The following is a 24,866-nucleotide window of genomic DNA, read 5'->3' on the forward strand; positions in this document are numbered from 1 at the left end:
GGGAAAAGGGGTCCTTTTCATACCCCTACTATCCAAGTGGGCATGGAGTTGGATATAAGCCCGAAGTGTGGCGAGCAGACACAGAATACCGTCCCCTCGCGGGGCTCGCTTCGCTCGCCACGCTTCGGGCTCGGTGGAGCGCTACGCTCGCCACAGGTTTATATCCAACTCCATGCCCACTTGGATAGTAGGGGTATGAAAAGGACCCCTTTTTCCCATTGAATTCCATGTTAAAATGGACTCAGTCCATTTTAACATTGAATCCTATGGAAAAATCGCGTCATCGCATCGCATGCGATATGGTCGTATGCGATGCGATGCGATATCGCATCGCATCGCATCTGATTGTATGCCTTAAGTTAAGGCATACAATCAAAAAATCGGCAGCCCAGATACTACATAAGTACCGGAAAATCCAATGAAATCTCTGCCAGTGTGTGTGTTTATGTGTGTATGTGTTTTTTTTTGTTTCCCCCCAACTTAGTTTATTTTGTCCACTTGTCTATAAGGGGAAACCTCATAAAATTTCCACTTAAGGAAGAAAACTGCCTTATATACAATCCATTTTTTGGCCACCCCCGAAATTAAAATTTCTAAATTTCCCCCCTAAAAATCTAGCTTGCTTGAGCCTTGTTTTAATTCCTAAGATGGCAATGTTGGGTTCTGGTTTACATTTGCACCATTTTATGCTTTTGTTTGTATTTCTGCACCTATAATATGTTTTTCTGTTTGAAGTGTGCCAGGATAAAAAAGGAATACCATTTAGGAGGTTATTTATCATAGCATGACGAGTGATAGAGTTTAGAAATAAAAACCACTAACCAATCAACTTCTAACTTCCATTTTACATGCAGTATTTGAAAAAGTTCTAACAAAAAAACAGTATATGAATAATGACTGCGCCCTGGATACTGCAGCCCCTGGTCAACCTCAAGACTCCTAAATCTTGAAATAGAAATTGTACAGAAAAGTGGGTGACCATAGGCGCTGTATCCCTACTAAAGTACTGGGGAGCTCTAGTTTTTCTCCAGCTGCACGGATCTTCCGTCTAGAGTCAAAGATACTGCTAACTGACCTTAGGCAAATGCCCTATGTGCACGTAGCAGTTTCTTTTCAATCTTCAATAAATACACCGAATCAGACAACTTCCAGGGTCCCACACTGGGATGGCTTTTGGTTTTACACTCACCAGAAATCTGGGCCCTATGTGCCTTGAAAGGTATCTTTTACTCCTGGTACCGCCACGGCCCCTCAGTCAGGAAGCAGATGACTTCAAAGTTTCCACAGGTCTTTTATTTTCCAAAAGGAACACAGTCCATATAACATACAACAGGATAAAAGTTTTTCTAAAAAAGCTCTGCAGACACCCAAGTTCCTGCGGACACTCCCTTTTTTGTGAATACCCTCCTATCCGGATAGGAATGGGTACCTCAACAATTGCAGATGGTATAGCAGCGGGAGATATGTTCCACAGGTCCAAAGGTCTTCTGCCTCCTTTCACCAACGCGTTTCGGGCTTTACTTAGCCCTTTTTCATCAGATTTCTGGTGAGTGTAAAACCAAAAGCCATCCCAGTGTGGGACCCTGGAAGTTGTCTGATTCGGTGTATTTATTGAAGATTGAAAAGAAACTGCTACGTGCACATAGGGCATTTGCCTAAGGTCAGTTAGCAGTATCTTTGAGGGAACGTCTAGACGGAAGATCCGTGCAGCTGGAGAAAAACTAGAGCTCCCCAGTACTTTAGTAGGGATACAGCGCCTATGGTCACCCACTTTTCTGTAGTATTTGAAAAAGAACTAGAAGTTTTTATTTCTTTTCACTATCTTTCTTTCTCCTTTATAAATAACCCCTTATACCCCTTTTTACACCTGCCACCCGACAATTACCCGGCATTTTTGAGTGCTGGGTCATTTTGCTGGGTGCAACCGGACCCCATTAACACCCCTTGCAAGTTACTGGGTTAAAGTTTCTCAACCCGGTAATTTGCTGAAACACGGGTCTTAAATCTTGGCACTCCAACCCTGGTCAAGAGCATAGTTGGAGCGCTGGGATTTAAGACCCGTGTTGACACTTTTACACTTCCGAATAACGTGGGTTCTTCAGCAAATTACCGGGTTGAAAAGTTTTAACCCGGTGATTTGCTTCTTGGTGTGATTCTCTTGCCCAGTGCTTCCCAAACTTTATTGAATCACAAAACTCAGCATTTTTTTCAAGCACTCCTAGTACAAAAGTTTCTTCCTAATAACCTTAATATATTAAATAAAGTTGTGCTTGCCTGTTATCCTTAGAGTTAGTTATGTGGTGGTGGACATCACCATCCTGGGCAGCCTTGGAGCACCCCAAAGTGCCAATGCACACAGTTTGTGAAGCACTGCTCTAGCCAGATGCACAATCTTCTCCAGGTCAATTTGATGTATAGAGCATAAATACATTAATGAAACAGGTTACACTTGCAAAATGAGTTTTTCTCCAAAACTTATTTTTTTTTAAATCCATTTTTCTACATAGTGTTTTTCGTAAATTTTTTGGGACAAGTGCAGAACAGAAGCTGCACGATAGCACCTACGTACCAGTCATCAAACAGGTCTAATCTGAGCTTTGCCCTCCAAAAGCAGCACAGTTCTGCACCTCAGCAGTCTAGCTATTTTGACATATCTGTAAAGATGTGATCTGATTATCCATTTTCCTAAATAATTCTTGCAGAATACTCTAGTATGATAAATTCACACCAATTGACTCTGAAAAGGCAATTTCATTAGTTATCCTCTCTACTGCTTTATATTTATTGTAATGTTAAATATATAATGTTGTTTCAGGTGAAAGACCCTTCAAATGTAATCTCTGCGGAAAAGCTTTTAACCAAAAGGGGGCACTGGTAACCCATATGGTCAAACACACAGGGGAAAAGCCTCATGCCTGTGCATTTTGTCCAGCTGCCTTCTCTCAGAAAGGGAATCTTCAGTCTCACATACAACGGGTTCATTCAGAGGTAAACACATAACCAACCAGCTACTGTCTATTTTCAGCCTGTGATCGGTGTCAGCAGGAAATGATAGTAATAGCGAGAGGTGAATTGTTTGTCATTGTCCTGCTGCACGGGGTAGTATTTTAGCCTGGTACATGTCAATTTCGCAGTCGTTAGTCCAGTACCTTTGCCATAGATGATGAAGGGGAGCAACAAAATAGAGGAGGATATTTTTTGTTCCTGTAAAAGATGCTTTTTCTAAAGGTGTACCTATATGTCCCATAGACCTTCTGCAGGCATCATAGGGCCTGATTCAGAGATGTATGCAAACCCTGTTTTTGCAGTGCAGTGATTACCAGCGGTCTGTGTGTGTGTGTGTGTGTGTGTCACACTACTACAATGCTCTTGCAACATTGCACACAGAGAGGATTTATTTGTAAAGTGACCATTTGGGGAGGTAATGGGGAGAGGTGGCTGAAATGATGTCTTATTGCAACTTTTATTATGGTATCTTTGTGGTGTGGGGGAGCGGGGGGAGGTGTTTAAATGTGCCCATACACAGTACAATTATTGTATGCAATTTGGACTAGAACGCATCCCATATGTTTTGCAATGCAATGAGATGCAAACTTGCACAAAAAGTATGAGTAGCACATACTTTTTGAGCTGTGCAATGAGATGTGTGATGGGAGCGCGCATCTCATCACACCCAGCAATTGTACCGTGTATGGGCACCTTAAGGCTATGACTGCAATTTCTTACACAGCTACAATGTCTCCAGCATCCTAAGGGCTACTCAGAACTTCAGTTATTGACTGTGACCAGTGCCCATCTTTGTATGTAGTCACTGGGTCTTGCAAAGCTGCCTGGTGCATCTGATTACAAAGATGACTATGGCATTTGCATATTTTTGCACAGTCACTGCACACAATTTGGCAGCTGCAAAAGCATTTGCATACTTCTCTGATTCAGGCCCTCCGTTCACAATGACGATGGTTCCATTTTTTATGCTGGATTTATCTATACACTAAGTTTTAATCTGCACGCATCTTACATATGTTTCAGTGGTACCTAGTGCCTTTCCATCTGCATGCTGTTTTCCCTTTATCGTCTAACAAATGCTGGATAAGCTGTGGGGAAGTGAGCACTCTGGTCCACACATGATGGTTCTGCCTGGTAAACTAGAGACAGCGGTTCCCTGCTTCATCACCTCTGTCACTGGAATTATGTTTCCATATTGCCTCTGCTTCTCCCTCTTGCCTAGGTTTCTTTCTACAGTACACAGACACGCACAGCAGCTACGTAATCACACTCGAACTGCGGCAATTGCTGCTCTATGTAACTCCCTCTGGAACTCCTACAGTACCACCTAAAATACATCTATATGAGCATCCTGACAATTTTGCCACTATCATCCAGCTGATATTTGGGTACATTTTGACTCCCTTAAGTTTTTGTTTTGCCAGCACCTCTCTTATGCCCTCTCTTTTTATGTCCTTTTTTCATTCCTTATTCCCATCTTACCTTACTAAGGGACAGATGTATCAAGATTCATTAAGGGATAAAGTGGAGAGTAATAAAGGACCATCCAATCAGCTCCTACTTGTCATTTTTCAAACCCAATCTGTAGATTTGCGAGTCCGCTGCATTTTGTGGTGAGCGTCACTATTTTAATAGGTACACTCGTCGTTTCCACCTCCCTGAAAAGAACCAGCGAGGTGGAAATGGCGAGTGAAGGGGGGCAGTTGAATACACTGAAGGTGAGCTATAGGCACTGCTCGCCATCATAGCTCGCTGTCAGAGCATTGAATACCACCAACAGTGTTGCAGTAAACACTGAGTCCATAGGATATACTTACATTATGGATCACAAGAGGGAATTGGAGAACACTGGTGCCTTCAGCTATTTCTGTCCTAGGACTTTGGCATGAATGCCAGAAGTGTTTTGATTCTTCCTCCTGTATTGTTTCCTAGTGGATGTCATTTTTCTAATCAAGCCCTGCCATTATTTGTGTAACTATTTATTAATTATTTCTCTAAGCCTGATATAACTGGACCTGCAAATATTAGGGGAATTTGGGAGTATTGCAGTATTTAATTGAGACCTATTTGCAGTAAGGCTAACTATTTGGGGGTAGCATCTTTTTTTTTTATGGTGTAACAAATCTGCGCAGCTATGCACCAACATTATGGAGAAAGCAAAGTAAAAATGTTACGTAACCTTTTTGGTTACAAAATATTTATTTGATTTCTATACTGTGCAAACTACTTATATATTAAACGGGATGCAATTAGCATAGGATGCTGACAGTTAAAATACTGATGCCAGTACCCATACCAACAAGCGGAAGACCAGGGCCAAAATGCCAATATTGAGGAGGTTAGGGTTGGGCTACGGTGAGGGAAGGTTAGGCACTAGTTGGGAGGGTTAGGCTATGGGTCGTGGGGGTGAGGGTTAGGCTGTGAGAAGGGAAGATTAGGATTGACGGGTGCCGGGGGAAGATGGCTATACTCAACTAACCGCTTTTGGAATTCCCTTCTTCAGGATGCTGGCATTGGTATTCTAAGTGCCGGCATCCTGTCTGCTGGTCATCCATATGCATCCCTTTGAATCACCCTAATTGTATAATGTATTTCGTTTTTGTCAGAAACAATGTTTTTTTTTTCTTGTTTTTGAATTACTCTAGACCTTGTTGGCTTGCTATTCTCTGTAAATGATCCAGTTTCTTTTATTCATATGTAAAGGTGAAGAATGGAGTTACATATCACTGCACAGATTGTAGCTGCATTTTTAAGAGCCTTGGCAGTCTCAATACTCATATTAGCAAAATGCACGTTTTGGGGTCACAGACTACGCCATCCTCCACTGAACCAGATTCACAAGTGACCACAGTAAGTTCAAATGTTCAGACACTTTTAAATGTATTTCTTTTAGTGTCTAAATTTATTATTTGTACCATACAGTATAGTGAAAAATACATATATATTGCAACTTACAATTAAAAACCGGACAATTTAGTAAACCAAGTCCTGCATACAAAAGCCACCAATGTATAAAAGAGTCATCAGAACATATGAAAGATGAGGACTAGTTGATGAAGATGTGGTTACCACAAAGCTTGTGTAGAATAGCTTGACAGCAGCTGATTATCTGTGGGGCTGGAGTGCATATTGACTGCTATGGAAGTCGAGGTTATAAAATGCCTTGTGCTGCTATAATGGGAACCAGGTTTTGGCCAATGCAGAGCAAAGGAAGTCAGATTTGTTCATGGGCACATCAAGCTCATTTGTCCTCCTCTGTTAGTGCAGCATTCAGTCCATGTGTTGCCCATAAACGGTGCATTTTGGGCTACCAGTGCGATGTGCGCTCCAGCGTACATTACATCATGCAGTCCAAAAAGTATGTGCTGCCGGTACTTTTTGAACTAGATTGCATCGTATCTAGTTCAAAACGCACGCTGCTTTAGCACATCGGTTGCGTTTTGAACTAGAAACTATGCAATGTAGTTCAAAACACACAGTGCCTATAGCACTGTGTATTGGCACCAATGGTTCTATTGGCTGACAGCAGCTTTGTTTTGTCTCCTACTGTGAACTACAGCAGTGGAGGGCAGGAACCTAGACACTTAAAGCCTCTTATAAGCTGATTGTACATACTTTTCTGTCCTTAGATTGGCTGCCGTCATTCAGAGGAGCAGAATAAGCAAAGCTGGCAACCGTATTTTCCCCACCGATTTCTGCCTTTGGGAAGAAGCACTGCTGTCTTTGTTGGCCATAAGAGCATGGGATCTGCTGTGCATTGGAGAATGGTCTCTTTAGAAAATGGCACACTGGACCTCTAGGGAATAGCATTTTATTTACAGTGTTCCAACCAACAATAGTACCTGTTCTCTCCATTACACAGTATGTCACCATGGAAGAGGCTCTAGTGTATGCTAGCTTCACTGTATTTAGGGGGTGTTTCAGGTTGGTTTGCTGAAGCAAACTCCTTCTTTAATGGACAAAACCATGTGCACTGCAGGTGGAGCAGATGTAACATGTGCAGAGACATTGGTGGGGTGTGTTCAAAATTAAATCTGGTACTTATATGTTAGTTGGGCGCCCACTATGCTATTTGCTTAGCTTTTGCGTACCCTCACGTGGCTCGCTACGCATGCCTCGATTCGCGCTCGGTGGCTCGCTGCACTCGCCACACTATATAAACTCAGCTCCATGCCGACATGGATAGTGGGGGTATGAGCGTACTAACTATAGTGGGCGCCCAACTAACATTTTTACCTTAAATCTAAATTGCAGTGTAAAAATAAAGCAGCCAGTATTTATTCAGCACAGAAACATAATAACTCACCCAAATCTAACTCTTTCTGCACATGTTACATCAGCCCCACCTGCAGTGCACATGGTTTTGTCCATTAAAGAAGGAGTTCGCTTTTGCAAACCAACCGCAATATTCTGCGGATAGTGGGGGTTATTCTGGTTGATTTGCAAGGCGGTGTTTGGTGTACACCAAACCCCACTTTGCGAATGGTTGACTGGGGCCATCCATTTGCAAGGGCGACTTGCTTGCAGGGGCTTGCGAATGGATGTTACACAGTAACATCCATTCACAGGGCAGGGGGACCCTCCCACATCTTTCATTGGTCGCCGACCATCGAAAGATGTTTAAGGTGCACGCGTAGAAAAGTGACTGTCAAGTCACTTACATATGCATGCATGCTGGGAAGGAAATGTATCCGGTAATGTCAGCTGCCCGCCCCACCGCACCCGCGTCATGGCCTCGTTAGCATGATAATGTCCAGCGTTCTCATGGGAATACCCATGAAACGATGGACGTTCCCATATGCTAGTGAACCCGATATGATATTGAGCATATACTAAAGAGGAATTTGAAGTAGATTGGATAAATATTAGTTGCTTTGGTTATCTTAGGTGGAGGGCAGGCATCCACAGATTCAATGTTTTAATTGAATCCTTTGTGGCCAAAATAGGTGACTTTTTTTACCGCTTCAATTCTAGCGGCTAAATTGCTAAAAAGTCCCAGGACATTAGTTTTACTGCATAGTAGATTTATAATTTGCAGTGACCAATCCATTTTTATCTTTTCTTTTTTTTTTTTTTAAAGGACGCATCACAACCATCAACAATGCCAGACACAAACCTGCTACAGCAGTCACCTGATGACAAGTGGAAAGATGTAAGGGATAAGGATAATAACAGATTTCCCAGCATTCAGTTGCATGAGTTGTCACCTACTTGTGTAATAAGGAAGTTTATAAATCTTTACATTCTACAAGCTGGGATAATACTGAACTTGTATGCTGGGATTAGTCTTTTACAGCTATTACAATCAGTCATTGCATAGTCCATTCTTTCCAGGAGCATTCAGATCCGCTACAATCATGTAAAATAGTGAATTAAATAGCTCTTTATCAAATTTTCTTTAATAGCAAATTTCACCTTATTTCTTTTTCTTCATTGTGTAACAGTCTTGCTACTAGACAGGGTGTAACTTGGAACACAATATTCAGAAAATGTGCGTATTTAAATTAGCATTTAGATTACATGAGAACGATACCACCATAATGAGCTTGATTTAAGATTAATTGTCTTTAAATAACAGTCTTATCCAGTTCTTGTTGTATATAGCTATTATTTGGTTGGTTCATTTATTTGTTCACTATCGTGCTTACTCAATAAGCATTGAGAAAAGAAAATAGTTTCTAGTTCCAATAGATCGAAAGTGGCCAAATCAATTCAGCGTTACCAGTAGCATTTCTTAAGCTCCACACACATGGGGCATTATATTGCTCAATCATATATTGCTCAGTGCCCCGTTAATCTTGGGGGAAACAGCTGATCGCAAGAAGCATACTCCTCTGACCAGCAACCACCCCAGGGCTGGTTGCAGGAGTGCGCTCCCGGCGGCAGTTGCCCCATACACACGGGGATATGGTCGCTTAGCAACAAAAATCGCCCTTAAGCTTCCCGGTGGCTACATCACTCATACACACATAGCGATGTGTGTATGGGCAATCTGTGTTAACTCCGTATTCTTTATGCACATGCAGGAGATCTTTGTAGATCTTGACTGCATGTTCTAAAGATCTCAGCAGGCGATGGTTACATGCAGGAACTGGCATGGCTATCGCTATGGATTGTACACACTGGGCAATATGTGCTTCATTTCTAAGCGATCTAGATAGATTGCTTACAAAATTGATTGAAATCACCCGGATGTATGCACCTTTACTCTTCTTTAAAATAAATGTAATATAAAGTGAAACTGAGTGTTTGCAGATGACATGCTCCTCTTCCTTTCGAAACCCCCCTTGTCAGTCCCGGCAGCTATGTCTATAATAGACCATTTTGGTACGTTCTCAGGGTTCAAGGTAAACTATGATAAATACCACATTCTACCCCTAGCCTAACAACCCCCCCCCCCCCCCCCCCCGTTACGCTGTACTGCACCTTACCTTGCGACTATTTACGATTTGCACAGCACCATTGAAATATCTGGAAATTGTGATCCCTTTACACTTAGACTCGCTATATATATCTAATTTCAAACCTGTATTGCAAACTATAACAAAATTATTAGAGAGATGGCTGACTCTTTCCCCTCTCACTGAATGGCCGTATCACCGTTATTAAAAGCATAGTATTTCCCAAATTATCTTATCTATTGCAGATGCTACCCCTCTCCCTCTCCAAACTAGACCTCTCACACTATAACAAAATTGATATGGTCAACCAAAAAAACAAGGATGCCGTTGTCCAGGCTTTTCCTTCCCAAGCCTGAGGGGGGCTTTAGTCTCGAGCCTTCTTTTACCCATATTCCCCGGCAGCGCTTCTGCATGCCCCACATAGTAAAATCGCTTGTAACGTGAGAGATAGCCTTCTTTTTAGAGAAACCTACAAAATGTGGACAGTCATACATAAGCGATTTGGTAGGAATCCCACCAACACCCCTCATACTACATTCTGGGGCAACCCGAATTTTACACCTGGACTGGATAACCCCTTGTATTTAGAGTGGCGCCAAAAGGGAATTGCGGCCATATGCATTTTTTTTACCCGGGGGGAGCGATCATTCCGTTTACAGACCTAGCCAATAAATATCATCTACCCCCAGTTCTACATTTACTTGCAAGCGCAACACTATGCCCAATCCCTACCTAAACCATTCCTTACTTCAGTCATCTCAGACCCACTTTTGTCTCTAATAGCCTCACATAATGTCCTTTGATATAGGATAAGAAATTTATACCAGACCCTAATAATTATAGTATCCCGAAGGACAAGCTGCTCCAAACACTCAAACTTAAGTGGAAATCTGATATTTCCTCCTTCCCACCGATTCAAACGGTGCTAAAGAAACTCCCAAATAGCCTGAAACATCTTCAATCAGCATCACTTCGGGAGACCCATCTCAAGTTCCGACAACAAGGAGAGAGTGGGATGTCAACTCACTGGAAGAAGAGATTTTTCAATCATATGTAGAGCCTCTCTATAATCCTAACACTTCACATCTGTATCAGTAAAGGGTAGAGGCGTGCTACCACTAGACACAAAATAATATCAAATACAGGGTTTAAAGAAAAGTATGTTTTGGTGTGGTGCACAAGAAGAAAAGATGAGTAAAATATAACTTTTAATTGTTCAATTAAGAGCTGCAAAATTTTTAAAAGCATGCATACATACAACAAATAAGACATTAATAGACAATTTAAGAAGGATATAACAATCCTGACGTGGTGGGGGAAAGGATGTCAGTAATACCTTTTATATTTTAATAAAAGATGTGGGTGCGCAGAATCGGGTATACACACTGACACTGATGTTGTTGAAAAGTATTTAGTAGCTATTATGACACAGTATCTTCATGATTATTGTTAAATTGACACAATGTACTTATTCTCAGTAACAGGAGACCAGTAGCGGGCAGCGTCCCGACCGCTCTGTCTCCTGTATCAGTGGTATAGAGTTTATAATAAAATAAGGTACAGATTAATTATCCAGGGTAAGAGGCAGGAGAACCCTGTCCTCTTCCAACTCTACCGTCTTTCTATCTGACAATGGGGCAGATGTATTAAGCCTGGAGAAGAGATAAACTGGAGTTAAAGTGGAGATAACATGGAAGAGATAACGCACCAGCCAATCAGCTGTGTTTGAAATATGACAGTTGGGATCTGATTGGCTGGTGCGTTATCTCCTTCCACTTTATCTCCAGTTTATCTCTTCACCAGGCTTAATGCATCTGCCCCAATCAGAGCCCCTCGCTGTACGGGGTGAAGTCAAATATATATTTTTAGGGGGGTTTTCAAATACACCTGGTAATTGGCCAGTTATGAAAAAGGTAGTAGCCTCATGCCCTTTTTTTAGAGCCTAGTAAATTACCCTGTTATCAGGCATTAACACATAGAATTCAGGATAGGTTCCTGGACCTAAAGCTTCCTGGATACACGCAGGATAGGTTCCTGGATACACGCTGCGATGCGGGCTGTGCGTTCTGTGCTTTGAGGTGCACGCTCCCGCAGCACCTCATCGCACAGTACAAAAAGGATGTGCTTGCACATCCTTTTTGTACTTTGTTTTCATCACATTGCATCGCATTGCATGCACAACGCATGCACAGGCAATGCAATGTGATCCGTGCTTGTTAAGCACGGAACGCACGCCCGTATCGGGGCGTGTATGGGCAGCATAAGAGTTACCATGGTTTTGACACCCATTAACAGGCTTTTCATTGGGGATCTCTTCAGGTGTGCTGAGACACACAAAGAAATCCACGTTAAGTGCAGCCGAGGGGCTAATTGAATATCTCCCCGGGAGATCAATTAGTCCATAATAAATTACCATAATTAATGTAATTCTTCCCTAAAAAGTAAACAAGATAGCTGCTGTATGGTTTGGTTTTGTAGCAATATTTACATTTAAGTAACAATCAGTGGCCTTTCACATAATTTAAAGCGGACACTTATGCAGTTTAATTGAGGAAAGGAGAATTATTTTTATGGTCCAATGGTTTAGAAGCGCACATACTGTAGCGCACAGAAGCGCACATGCTGTATTTAACTGAATCTTGTCAGCAGGTAAAGTCACATGAAAGATAGAAGTACTTGCGTTCACTTTCCAGTGCACCTGCAGGGTATATGGGCTGAGCAGGATGCAGTTCTCCACTTCACTGCCTCCTGAAGTGCATACATTTAGATAAGGCCTGTGGCTCTGCAGGTGTTGTTAAACCAGCCCATCTTGCCAACTATCCCAGGCTCAGCATGCTGGGGTTTGTAGTTGTGCATCACCTGTAGAGCCACTGATTGTCTAGACTCGATACAAATGCATGTTTCACATATAAAACACGGATTACAGGTCATTATATAAGATGCATTTAAAAGCATACAAAAAAAGTCTTGTTTATTTCTGGGATATTGTTTTTTGAAAAGTAGTGTAGTATGCTACAGTTCATTGAAAATATTAAGAGGCCTTAAAGCAGTGGTTCTGAACCTCCGTCCTCAAGGACCCCCCAACAGTGCATGGTTTCCAGGTCTCCACACAGAATCACAGGTGAAATAATTAGCTAAACCTGTGGATCTTTAACAATGTATCAGTGAACTGATCATCCTTCTAGTGTGATTGACTATCAATACAATAAAATCACATGTATCATATTTGGGAGGCTGGAAACCCCTTTAGGGCAGTGGTCCTCAAGGACCCCCAACAGTGCATGTTTTCCAGGTGCGCAGGTGCAGCTGGAAACCCCTTTAGGGCAGTGGTCCTCAAGGACCCCCAACAGTGCATGTTTTCCAGGTGCGCAGGTGCAGTCATTGACTGCACCTGCGCACCTGGAAAACATGCACTGTTGGGGGTCCTTGAGGACCACTGCCCTAAAGGGGTTTCCAGCCTCCCAAATATGATACATGTGATTTTATTGTATTGATAGTCAATCACACTAGAAGGATGATCAGTTCCTAGTTAATACTTAGCACTTGTATTTCGATGAATCTGCACAGTGTATGTTCTGTCACATTTCTAATCACATTTCACTTTCTCCTTGACTTTTGCTGTTAGTTCATGTTAACTGTGGGGAACTGGAAGTAAATTACTTCTTTCTGGCATGTTTGACAGACACCTGGGACAGCCTCCCTGTAGTCTGACAAAAGCATTAAATGTAATTTAAAAGTCACAACGAGATCAAATCAAAGTAATATAGCGGTGGAATGAAGTGTGCTGGCGAGCCAGGCAGTCATTGCCTTTACCAGCTTCTATATAAGTGTCTTCAATCTTTAACATGGCATTTTCTCTCTACATCACATACATTACTGCCAGTCTGTATTATTTATGGAAGGGAATTTATTTACAATGCCTTAATTGTAATTTGATTTGTTTTGTGGCTGTACAACTGTTCTTCTCTCCTTATTTTCTGTTATAACTATAGAGGTAGAATGAACAGTGATCTCTCTGTCCTGCAGGCAGTAGTTTTTCATCCTGTGCCAGCTCAAACAGACCCGACAAGCTGCTCAGCTTCTGGACAACCGGGACAGCAACCAGCTGTGACAGATGTTATCCAGCAGCTACTAGAGCTGTCTGAGCCAGTGCCTGTAGACAATATCCAGAATCCGCAATCAGGACAACAACTGAATATTGCAGTGGGGGTCAACCGAGACATTTTACAGGTGAGTGTGATGAGTGCACACATTCAAGGTAATACAGACATGATCGCACCGCTGCAAAGTCACACAGCATGTGTATGACCCTTAGTACGCATGTGGGAGGCCATCTTGCAACTTTTTCTATGCCCATGCCGTTCACAAGGAGATTGACAGGAAGTTGGCTTCTGTGGGTGGAAACCGGCCTTTTAGTGGGAGTGCTAAGAAAAACCTTAGGCGTGCCTAGGAAAAGGCTGGGAGTGTCTGGGAAAACGCTAGGCATATCTGAGCGTTTTAGGGGAGGGTGTGTGATGGCAGCTTCAGGCCGATTATGTCCATCATACCGGTGCCTGCGGTGAGTTGTGGGCAGTGAAAAACAAATTTGATGGTGAGCCTGTTACTGTGGGTTTTGGACATTTTGGTATGGCTGCGTATTGATTTGTAGCCATACACATCCATTTGCGCAGAGAGAACATTAATTTGCAAAGTGAAATTTCGCTCTAGCATGGCAGGATCTAATCTGAACGCTGCCCGTGCGGATTCGCTGCTGTGCAATCAGGTCTGAATCGGGCCTTATGTGGTCAAATAAATAGTTTTTTTTATTCTACTCAATTCCATGGGTCTGTTGTTAATATTTTACATGTATATTTATTTTTAAAAATGGAGGTGCAGATGATACAGGTGACGTGATAGTGGAAGATGATAATGCAACAGCCAATCAGCTAATAACTGTAAAGTTACTGCCTAGGTTTGACATTTAGGAGCAGACCACTTTATCACTTCACCAGACTTAACCCCTTCCTGACAGAGCCAGTTTTTGCGTTCCTGACAGAGCCCTTTTTTTCAAATCTGACATGTCTCACTTAAGTGGGGATAACTTTTTTTTGCTTTTACTTATCCCAGTGATTTTGAGATTGTTTTTTCGTGACACATTGTACTTCAAATTAGTGGTAAATTTGGGTCGATACAGTCTGTGTTTTTTTGTGAAAAATACCAAAATGTCGTAAAAAAATGGAAAATTTAGCAATTTGCAAAATGTTAAATTTTCTGCTTGTGAGACAAATAATCATACCACTCAAAATAGTTAATAACTAACATAGACCATATGTCTACTTTATGTTTCCATCATTATTTCAACTTCCTTTTAATTTTTTTGGACACTAGGAGGCTTACAATATGAATAGCAAATTCTCAAATTTTCAAGAAAATTTCAAACACTGATTTTTTTAGGGACCAGTTCAGTTCTGATGTGACTTTGAGGGACTTGTATGTGAGACACCCCCATAAATGATACCATTTCAAAAACTGCACCCCTCACAGTATTCAAAACAGCATTTTGGAAGTTTGTTAACCCTTTAGGTGTTTCACAGGAATTAAAACAAAGTGTAGGTGAAATTTCAAAATTTCATTTTTTTTGCAGATTTGCAATTTTAATACATTTTTCTAAGGAACACAGTACATTTTACTAGAGAAATGTGACTAAAAATTGATTCCCCCAATTCTTTTGTTTTCATAAATATCCTATATGTGGCCCTAGTGTGCACGTTGACCAAACCACAGGCTTCATAATAGAAGGAGCACCTACTTGATTTTGGAGCCTCCTTTTTATGAGATTATTTTTTAGGCACCATGTAGGTTTCTAGGCACCATAAGATGCTAAAATTTAGGAACCCCCCACAAGTGACCCCATTTTGCAAACTACACCCCTCAGGGAATTCATCTAGGGGTATAGTGTACATTTCAAACCCCCAGGGGTTTCACCAATTTTGATACAACTGGGCAGTGAAAATGAAAAATTACATTTTTTTACACAAAAATGCAGTTCTGGCTCAAAATTTTTCATTTTCAGAAGGTATGAAGGAGAAAAAGCACCCCAAAATCTGTGCCCCAATTTCTCCCGAGTACGGCAATGCCTCACATGTGACCAAAAAATACCAGTTGGGTGCATGGCAGGACTCAGAAGGGAAGGAGTGATTTTTGGATTTTGCAGCACAGATTTTGGTGGAATGAATGGTGGGTGCTATGTTGCACCAATACAGTGGAACCCCCCCACAAGTCACCCCATTTTGCAAAGTACACCCCTCAGGGAATTCATCTAGGGGTATATTGTACATTTCAAACCCCCAGGGGTTTCACCAATTTTGATACAAGTGGGCAGTGAAAATGAAAAATTACATTTTTTTACACAAAAATGCAGTTCTGGCTCAAAATTTTTCATTTTCAGAAGGTATGAAGGAGAAAAAGCACCCCAAAATATGTGCCCCAATTTCTCCTGAGTACGGCAATGCCTCACATGTGACCAAAAAATACCAGTTGGGTGCATGGCAGGACTCAGAAGGGAAGGAGTGATTTTTGGATTTTGTAGCTCAGATTCTGGTGGAATTTTGGTGGGTGCTATGTCGCATTAGCAAGACCCCCCAAGCACCAATACAGTGGAACCCCCCCACAAGTGACCCCATTTTGCAAACTACACCCCTCAGGGAATTCATCTAGGGGTATAGTGTACATTTCAAACCCCCAGGGGTTTCACCAATTTTGATACAAGTGGGCAGTGAAAATGAAAAATTACATTTTTTTACACAAAAATGCAGTTCTGGCTCAAAATTTTTCATTTTCAGAAGGTATGAAGGAGAAAAAGCACCCCAAAATCTGTGCCCCAATTTCTCCCGAGTACGGCAATGCCTCACATGTGACCAAAAAATACCAGTTGGGTGCATGGCAGGACTCAGAAGGGAAGGAGTGATTTTTGGATTTTGCAGCTCAGATTCTGGTGGAATTTTGGTGGGTGCTATGTCGCATTAGCAAGACCCCCCAAGCACCAATACAGTGGAACCCCCCCACAAGTGACCCCATTTTGCAAACTACACCCCTCAGGGAATTCATCTAGGGATATAGTGTACATTTCAAACCCCCAGGGGTTTCACCAATTTTGATACAAGTGGGCAGTGAAAATGAAAAATTACATTTTTTTACACAAAAATGCAGTTCTGGCTCAAAATTTTTCATTTTCAGAAGGTATGAAGGAGAAAAAGCACCCCAAAATCTGTGCCCCAATTTCTCCCGAGTACGGCAATGCCTCACATGTGACCAAAAAATACCAGTTGGGTGCATGGCAGGACTCAGAAGGGAAGGAGTGATTTTTGGATTTTGCAGCTCAGATTCTGGTGGAATTTTGGTGGGTGCTATGTCGCATTAGCAAGACCCCCCAAGCACCAATACAGTGGAACCCCCCCACAAGTGACCCCATTTTGCAAACTACACCCCTCAGGGAATTCATCTAGGGGTATAGTGTACATTTCAAACCCCCAGGGGTTTCACCAATTTTGATACAAGTGGGCAGTGAAAATGAAAAATTACATTTTTTTACACAAAAATGCAGTTCTGGCTCAAAATTTTTCATTTTCAGAAGGTATGAAGGAGAAAAAGCACCCCAAAATCTGTGCCCCAATTTCTCCCGAGTACGGCAATGCCTCACATGTGACCAAAAAATACCAGTTGGGTGCATGGCAGGACTCAGAAGGGAAGGAGTGATTTTTGGATTTTGCAGCACAGATTTTGGTGGAATGAATGGTGGGTGCTATGTTGCACCAATACAGTGGAACCCCCCCACAAGTCACCCCATTTTGCAAAGTACACCCCTCAGGGAATTCATCTAGGGGTATAGTGTACATTTCAAACCCCCAGGGGTTTCACCAATTTTGATACAAGTGGGCAGTGAAAATGAAAAATTAAAATTTTTTACACAAAAATGCAGTTCTGGCTCAAAATTTTTCATTTTCAGAAGGAATGAAGGAGACAAAGCACCCCAAAATCTGTGCCCCAATTTCTCCCGAGTACGGCAATGCCTCATGTGTGACCAAAAAGTGGCAGGACTCAGAAGGGAAGAAGTGATATTTGGATTTTGCAGCACAAATTCTGGTGGAATGATGGTGGGTGCTATGTCGCATTAGCAAGACCCCCAAAGCACCAATACAGTGGAACCCCCCCACAAGTGACCCCATTTTGCAAACTACACCCCTCAGGGAATTCATCTAGGGGTATAGTGTACATTTCAAACCCCCAGGGGTTTCACCAATTTTGATACAAGTGGGCAGTGAAAATGAAAAATTACATTTTTTTACACAAAAATGCAGTTCTGGCTCAAAATTTTTCATTTTCAGAAGGTATGAAGGAGAAAAAGCACCCCAAAATCTGTGCCCCAATTTCTCCCGAGTACGGCAATGCCTCACATGTGACCAAAAAATACCAGTTGGGTGCATGGCAGGACTCAGAAGGGAAGGAGTGATTTTTGGATTTTGCGGCTCAGATTCTGGTGGAATGAATGGTGGGTGCTATGTGGCATTAGCAAGACCCCCGAAGCACGGTGAAATTATGAACCTAATAATCCATAGATGTGTGGTATATTTTAAAACACTCCTTTATACATAGGCCGGGTTTGTCGGGGCAAGTGTCACACTGGAAAATAGTTTGCTTTCTTATTCCCTTTTTATAGCAAACTTTGCACCTTTTTTGTGTCCTGCCCTTTTTTCCAGTGGAGGGGATTTCATCAGGAAAATGCTGCCATGGTACAATACGGGGGCCAGTACTAGAAGTACTGGGGCCCTCTGCCTGCTGGTTCCCAAATATTAGGCCCTTTATGACTTCCTCTTGAAAGTGCATAAATGTCCCCCTCTGGCCGGTAGAACGGAATAGCACGTAAGCGTTATACAGTGCCATCTGGATGATATACACGGCCAGCTTCTTGTACCAGATTTTTGTTTTCCGCAGGGCACTGTACGGCTTCAGTACCTGATCTGAAAGATCCACTCCGCCCATGTACCTATTGTAATCCAGGATACAATTAGGTTTTGAGGTGTGGGTACTGGTACCTCGTACAGGGACGGAGGTGGTACTGTCTCCATGAATTGTTGTCAGTATAAGGACATCCCTCTTGTCCTTATATTTGACCAACAACATATTTTCGGTGCATATTCCCCTGCTTTCACCCCTTCTCATTACTTGGGCAATGTGCGTTTTTGGGAGGCCTCTTTGGTTCTTGCGCACAGTACCGCAAGCTGCTGTACCTCTTGAACCAAGGGCCTTAAACAGGGGGATGCTAGTGTAAAAGTTATCCACATAGAGGGGATAACCTTTATCCAGGAAGGGGTGCACTAAATCCCAGACAATTTTTCCACTAACACCTACGAGGGAGGGGGGGCATTCTGGCGGTTCAATTCTTGAATCCTTCCCTTCATATACCCTAAACCTGTGAGTGTACCCTGAGGTGCTTTCACACAGCTTATACATTTTTATGCCATACCTTGCCCTCTTACTGGGAAGGTACTGGCGGAATTTAACCCTTCCTTTAAAATGTATAAGGGACTCGTCTATGCAAATGAATTTATCTGGGATGTACATGTCTTCAAATTTGGCACTGAAATGATCAATGACCGGCCTGACTTTGAATAGCCGGTCAAAGGTGGGATCATCTCTGGGTGGGCACTGTGCATTATCGTTGTAATGCAAAAATTTAAGGATCGTCTCAAATCGAGCCCGGGGCATGGCCATACGGTAAAATGGGGTGCTGTACAGAACATCTGTACTCCAATATTGCCTAATTTCTGGCTTTTTTACTATGCCCATATGAAACACCAGACCCCAAAACGTCATCATCTCTACTGCATCAACAGGGGTCCACCTAGCAAATGATGACGTGGGGTTTTGAGCAATAAACTGCTGGGCATATAAATTAGTTTGGTCCACCATTAAATTTATAAAATCATCAGAGAAAAATAATTTGAAAAAGTCAATTTCTCTAAGACCTGTGGAATCAAATTGGATTCCTGGCATGGCCAAAAACTCAGGAACCTGGGGCTCAAAATTGTCTGGTGGTGGGGTCCATACGAGATCAATTATTGGGGGGGGGGGGTCTCAGCTGCTCTACGGGGGCGTCTTTGAGGGGGTCCCTCATCACCAGAGGAGGAAGAGGAGCTTAAGGCGAATCCTTCAAATTCCCCGCTTGCATCACTGGCTGTGTCAGAGTCAGAAGCAAGCATGGCATATGCCTCCTCCGCTGAATACATTCTTCTGGATGACTGGGATGACATTTGGGATGACATTTGGGATGCCATTTTTATTTTTGTGTTACTGGTAGTGAAATGTTTCAACACGTGTATAGTGTAGGGGGGGGGTACAAACTTTATTTCAACCCGGGGGGTATGTAGTGTGTAGTGTGTATGTAGTGCAGAAAAAAAAAATACTTTATACAAAAAAAAAAATTGAAGGGGTTAAAAAAAAAAAAATTGAAGGGGTTAAAAAAAAAAAAAAAGGTCCTGCGCCAAAAATTGAGCACAGATGTTGGTCAGTAACGTCCGTCACTGAACAGCGCTCAAAGGCAACAGGAATTTGATAAAAAAAAAAAAAAAAAAATAGATCAACCCTGTGCCGAAAAAGCTGATCAGTGATGTACGTCACTGATCAGCGCACAGTGGCCACAGGACACCCACAAAATCACAGTGTGTGTAAAAAAAAAAATTAAAAAAAGACCCCACAGCACCCACAAAAAAAAAAAAGGTGATCAGTGATGCGACACTGATTACCAGTGAGGGGCAGCAGGTGCACAACCTTTGGTGCAACTGACAGTGCAACTGGCAGCAACTGACAGGTATATATATAAAAAAAAAAAACCTCTGCACCCCCAAAAAGTTGCTGATCACCTCAGATATAGTGATCAGCACAAAAGGCGGGGGCAGCAGACACAAAATTTAGCACTCTCTATCACTCTCTGTCACTATCTCTCTCTATCTCTCTATCTCTCACTATCTATCACTCTGACACTGCAGCAGCAGCAGTGACAGGTATATATATATATAAAAAAAAACCTGCGCCCCCAAAAAGTTGCTGATCAGTTAATTTATACTGATCAGCACAAAAGGGGGGGGCAGCAGTCAGTTATATAAAAAATATATAGCACAATCTGTCACTATCTCTATCTCTCTCTCTCTATCTCTCTCTATCTCTCTATCTATAACTATCACACTGCAGCAGCACAAAATATAGCACTCTCTGTCACTAGGCCTCTCTATCTCTCTCTATCTCTCTCTCTCTCTCTATCTCTCTCTATCTCTCTCTATCTCTCTCTCTCTCTATGTCTCTATCTATAACTATATCACACTGCAGCAGCACAAAATATAGCACTCTCTGACACTATCTCTCTCTATCTCTCTCTATCTAACGCTATTACACTGCAGCAGCACAAGTTCACAACACAGGAAGTCACAAGTAACAGGATCCAGGAAGCATCCAGCACACTACAAGCAGTGATGAAGCAGTGATCAGGCAAGGTATTTGCAAGGATCAGGTAAGTATTTGGCAAGGTTCAGGTCAGTATACTGCGGCAGCTAGGCACGGTGACCGCACTGCACGCAATTCCAGACCGGAATGGCGTCTGCAGTGCAGTCACCGTTAGTTTAAACCCCCCTCCTTGGCTGTGATTGGTCCGTCGGTCCGACGAACCAATCACGGCCTTTGGGGGCGGGCGGGGTGAGGTGGGGTGACACCAGTGTCACCCTTACACCCCGCGGTGATTGGTGCTGTACTTTACAGCACCAATCACCTCCGATCCCGTGTCACCGGCGAACGTTATTCGCCGGTGACACAGGAAAACGCTGTGAATGGCTGTTCACACTGAACAGCCAATCACAGCGATCGCCGACGGGGGGGCGGCATCGCAGCCCCCCCTGGGCATGCACGGACATGTCTGCTGTCAGGGACAGCAGACATGTTGAAACTGTCACCGCGTCTATAGACGCGGTGACAGTTACAAGCCATGACGTACATTTACGCCATGTGTCGGGAAGTACTTCCCGACCATGACGTAAATGTACGTCAATTGTCGGGAAGGGGTTAATATAGAAGCATCTGAGTGCTCTATTCACCCTATGATTACATAGAATGGGAACTGAGTGTTCCTATTATGGCTTCCTAATCCTGTGCTAAAATGTACAGATGTGTCCTCCTACTCATATTCTTTTTGTGCCATATGGCACAAGTTGGCTGGCACTTTTTTCCTACATTTTTTTGCATCATAGTATCCTGGCAAAGGGCTCCAGAACCCGAAACCTTGAATAAAATGTTCCACTAAAGTTACATAGTTTGTTAGGTCCCTGAGTGCCACCAGCCACAAGGAGGATAAATAGTGGCATCTACACCACATCTGGAGGGCACCAGGGCAACAGAGTGCCGGGGACAAGAATTATATATAATATATCGCCTGGTGATAATGGTAAATCATTGAAACATGGACATAGCTCTCTGGGTACTTATTTCCTAGCACGGCGCCCACGATCTAGACTGTATGTGTCGGGCTGATATCTCAAGCATTGCATGCATCTTATGTGTTTGTGCGGCATAAGATGCATGAGATGATACAATCGACGAGATTTTTACATTGGAATCAATGTGAAATGGTCCCTGAGACCCAATTTAACATTTATTCCAATGTAAACAGCCCCCAAAACCCCAGTTTTAATTGCTAACCCCCCCTCATGGGTGAAATGGCCCCCCCATTGTTAATGCCACCCCACTATTGACGCCAACCCGTAGCGTGGCGAGCGACGGCGGTACACGTCCTCCAACCTTTTCATTCCCCCACTATCCACGTCGGCGTGGAGTTGATTTTACATAGTGTGGCAAGCGCAGCGAGCCACCGAGCCCAAAGTGTGGCGAGGGGACGCGGAATACATGTGAAGTAGTCCGCGTCCCCTCGCCACGCTTCGCGGAATACATGTGAAGTAGTCCGTGTCCCCTCGCGGGGCTCGCTCTGCTCGCCACGCTTCGGGCGAGCGGAGAACCATAAAATCCATGAGATGCATAAGATGAGATCCATACAATTAAAAAATCATTTCAATTGTATTGATTGTATGCCTTAAGTAAGGCATACAATCTATGCGATGGGCGCCGTGCTAGGAAATAAGTACCGCTCTCTGAATACAGCGTGGTTATTTCCCAGAGTCCTGCATGTATGATGAGTGTATTATCTGTTTGTTGCGGCTTGTGCATGCACCTCAAAATGTACAGATACACTCTTTAAATTTTAAATATTGTTGGCAGCACTTTTATTTAAACCAACTCGCATTGTACTGAATGATCATTGGTCCTTTTACTTCAGTGCAGTGTGGCATCTTTACTGATCACATGACATTGTTTTTTGTTTTGCTTTTTGACACTGCAGCAAGCTTTAGAAAACAGTGGACTGTCATCCATCCCAGTTGCTCCACTCCCTAGTGACGCCAGCCAGGCCAAGTCAACTATTCAAGAAATTGAATGTCTTTCAAGTGATCAAATTGAATGTAATGACCAAGAACCAATGCTAGAGCAAGAAGAGCAAGATACAATGGAGAAATCCGAGAAAAGAATCTTTAAAAAGAAATCTGCATTTGCAGCAGGTAACCCTTTTTGTTCTTTTTTTATTAGAAAATATGTTTCATATAACATACCTGTCCCCAATAGACTCCTATATGACCTTAATACACCAGACCTAGATATTTTTGCTAAGCCCTAATCCATACTTTCAGTAAATCCTCAATTATTATGATTTTAAACGGTTAATTTGTTTTAGTTATTTATTTTTAATAAATAATTGTTCGTCATGTTTTAAAAAAATGTCTTATATGGAATTTTTAGTTTCAGGTTCAGTCAGAGAAGAAAGTGGTGTCCGGTGGCACGTTTGTACATATTGCTCTAAAGAGTTTAAGAAGCCCAGTGACTTGGTCCGGCACATTCGTATTCACACACATGAGAAGCCGTTCAAGTGTCTGCAATGCTTTAGGGCATTCGCTGTGAAAAGCACTCTCACTGCTCACATAAAGACTCACACCGGTATCAAAGCTTTTAAATGTGACTTCTGCATGAAGTGTTTTTCTACCTCTGGAAGTTTAAAGGTTCATATCCGGTTGCATACTGGTAAGTACATTTGATGTGACTGTTTTCTGAGTTTATTGGTACTGTAATGAAACATGTCAGAACTAGTAAAGAATAATTCCTGTCTCCTATATACTTTTATCTAAGACACACTCTCCCAATTGGTTCACAAGATGGTCCTATCCTCAGGACTGCAGCATTTCCCTGATTACCTTCACCAATTCTTACCCACTCTGATGCCCATAGTCTCTGAACCTTAGAAATATAGTGATTCTGTTGGAGTAAGCAACTGATCAACATCCTTTTATGAATTTAAAAGACAAACAAACAGCAAATCAGTCCCAAGGCGCAGTCGCTCCTCTTCTGCTGAGTCCTAAAATGGGGATCACCACTCAATCCTCGTGCCAGTAGAATCTTAGAAAAATGGACCAGGGGCGATGAGGAGGTGTCAACACATGTGTAGCTTTCCATCTGTGGATTTCCTCACTCACGCTAAAGGATGAAAACTGGTGTGTGTAAAGGTTTCTTAACAAGTATTCGGGGTTCACCACGGGTGCAGTCGTAAGTTCACCAGTGAATGTGTACCATACTCACTAGCAAACTAGCCAATATACACATATCAAGGTATCTTTCAGATGTCCAAAACCATGGATAAGATTCACATTCATGGATTTTTCATTAGATGATGTATACAAGAAAAAATAAATGGGAAAGACACAATATGTAGATCATCCAATAAAGTGCTAGTCTCAATTTTTACCCCTTGAGTGGTGGGTTTTGTTGGGCAGGACAAACTTACCAGGGCAGGTTTGTCCTGACCCAGCAGAACCCACCACAGGACGTTAGAAGGCTGCCATCAGAGAAGAATGCCAAAGCTGGGCTCTCAGCCCTGGCAGAGGGGGTCTTGCTTACTTTGTCTGTCACAATTTCTTACTGCAACCCTGGTTGCAGACGACCACTTGTCCCGGATATTATTCAGAAGGCAAATAGGTTCCCCTCTCTTGTCCACCTTATCACAGTGTTGCTTTCCAACCAATTCGACTGTTAACAGTCTTTTTTTTTAAGATGTTTATTCTTGCCCAGGGGACTCTTATAGGCTTTCTTTCCTGTTTGGACATCTGACTTCTCATATGTTTTTAAACGCCATTCTAATTACGATGCAATATCGGGGGGTAATTCAGACCTGATCGCTGGACTGCTAATCTTAGGAGCCCAGTGAACAGTTAGCTAGCGCCCCACCATAGTGAAATCCCACCCATGCTAGTTTTTGCTGATTTACTAGCTACATAAAAAACAAACATAATTACGTATGGGTTAAAAGATATGTCTTTTTTTTACAGAAAGTGGATACATTCA

General features: G+C 42.5%; 1 protein-coding gene across 3 annotated transcripts in view; it reads left to right on the forward strand.

Annotated features, from left to right (window-relative positions):
• ZNF236 (zinc finger protein 236) overlaps positions 1 to 24,866 on the forward strand; it is a 141,847-nt gene that overhangs the window by 28,600 nt on the left and 88,381 nt on the right. For all 3 annotated transcript variants that reach the window (XM_083187759.1, XM_083187761.1, XM_083187760.1), the window contains exons 6-11: positions 2,816 to 2,988; positions 5,710 to 5,856; positions 8,087 to 8,158; positions 13,434 to 13,637; positions 22,822 to 23,035; positions 23,274 to 23,552. In XM_083187759.1, coding sequence (XP_083043885.1) covers positions 2,816 to 2,988; positions 5,710 to 5,856; positions 8,087 to 8,158; positions 13,434 to 13,637; positions 22,822 to 23,035; positions 23,274 to 23,552 — 1,089 coding nt within the window. The remainder of the gene's footprint in view (positions 1 to 2,815; positions 2,989 to 5,709; positions 5,857 to 8,086; positions 8,159 to 13,433; positions 13,638 to 22,821; positions 23,036 to 23,273; positions 23,553 to 24,866) is intronic.

The sequence above is a fragment of the Crinia signifera genome, chromosome 5 (assembly GCF_055691185.1).
Source record: "Crinia signifera chromosome 5, ASM5569118v1, whole genome shotgun sequence".
Lineage (NCBI taxonomy): Eukaryota > Metazoa > Chordata > Amphibia > Anura > Myobatrachidae > Crinia > Crinia signifera.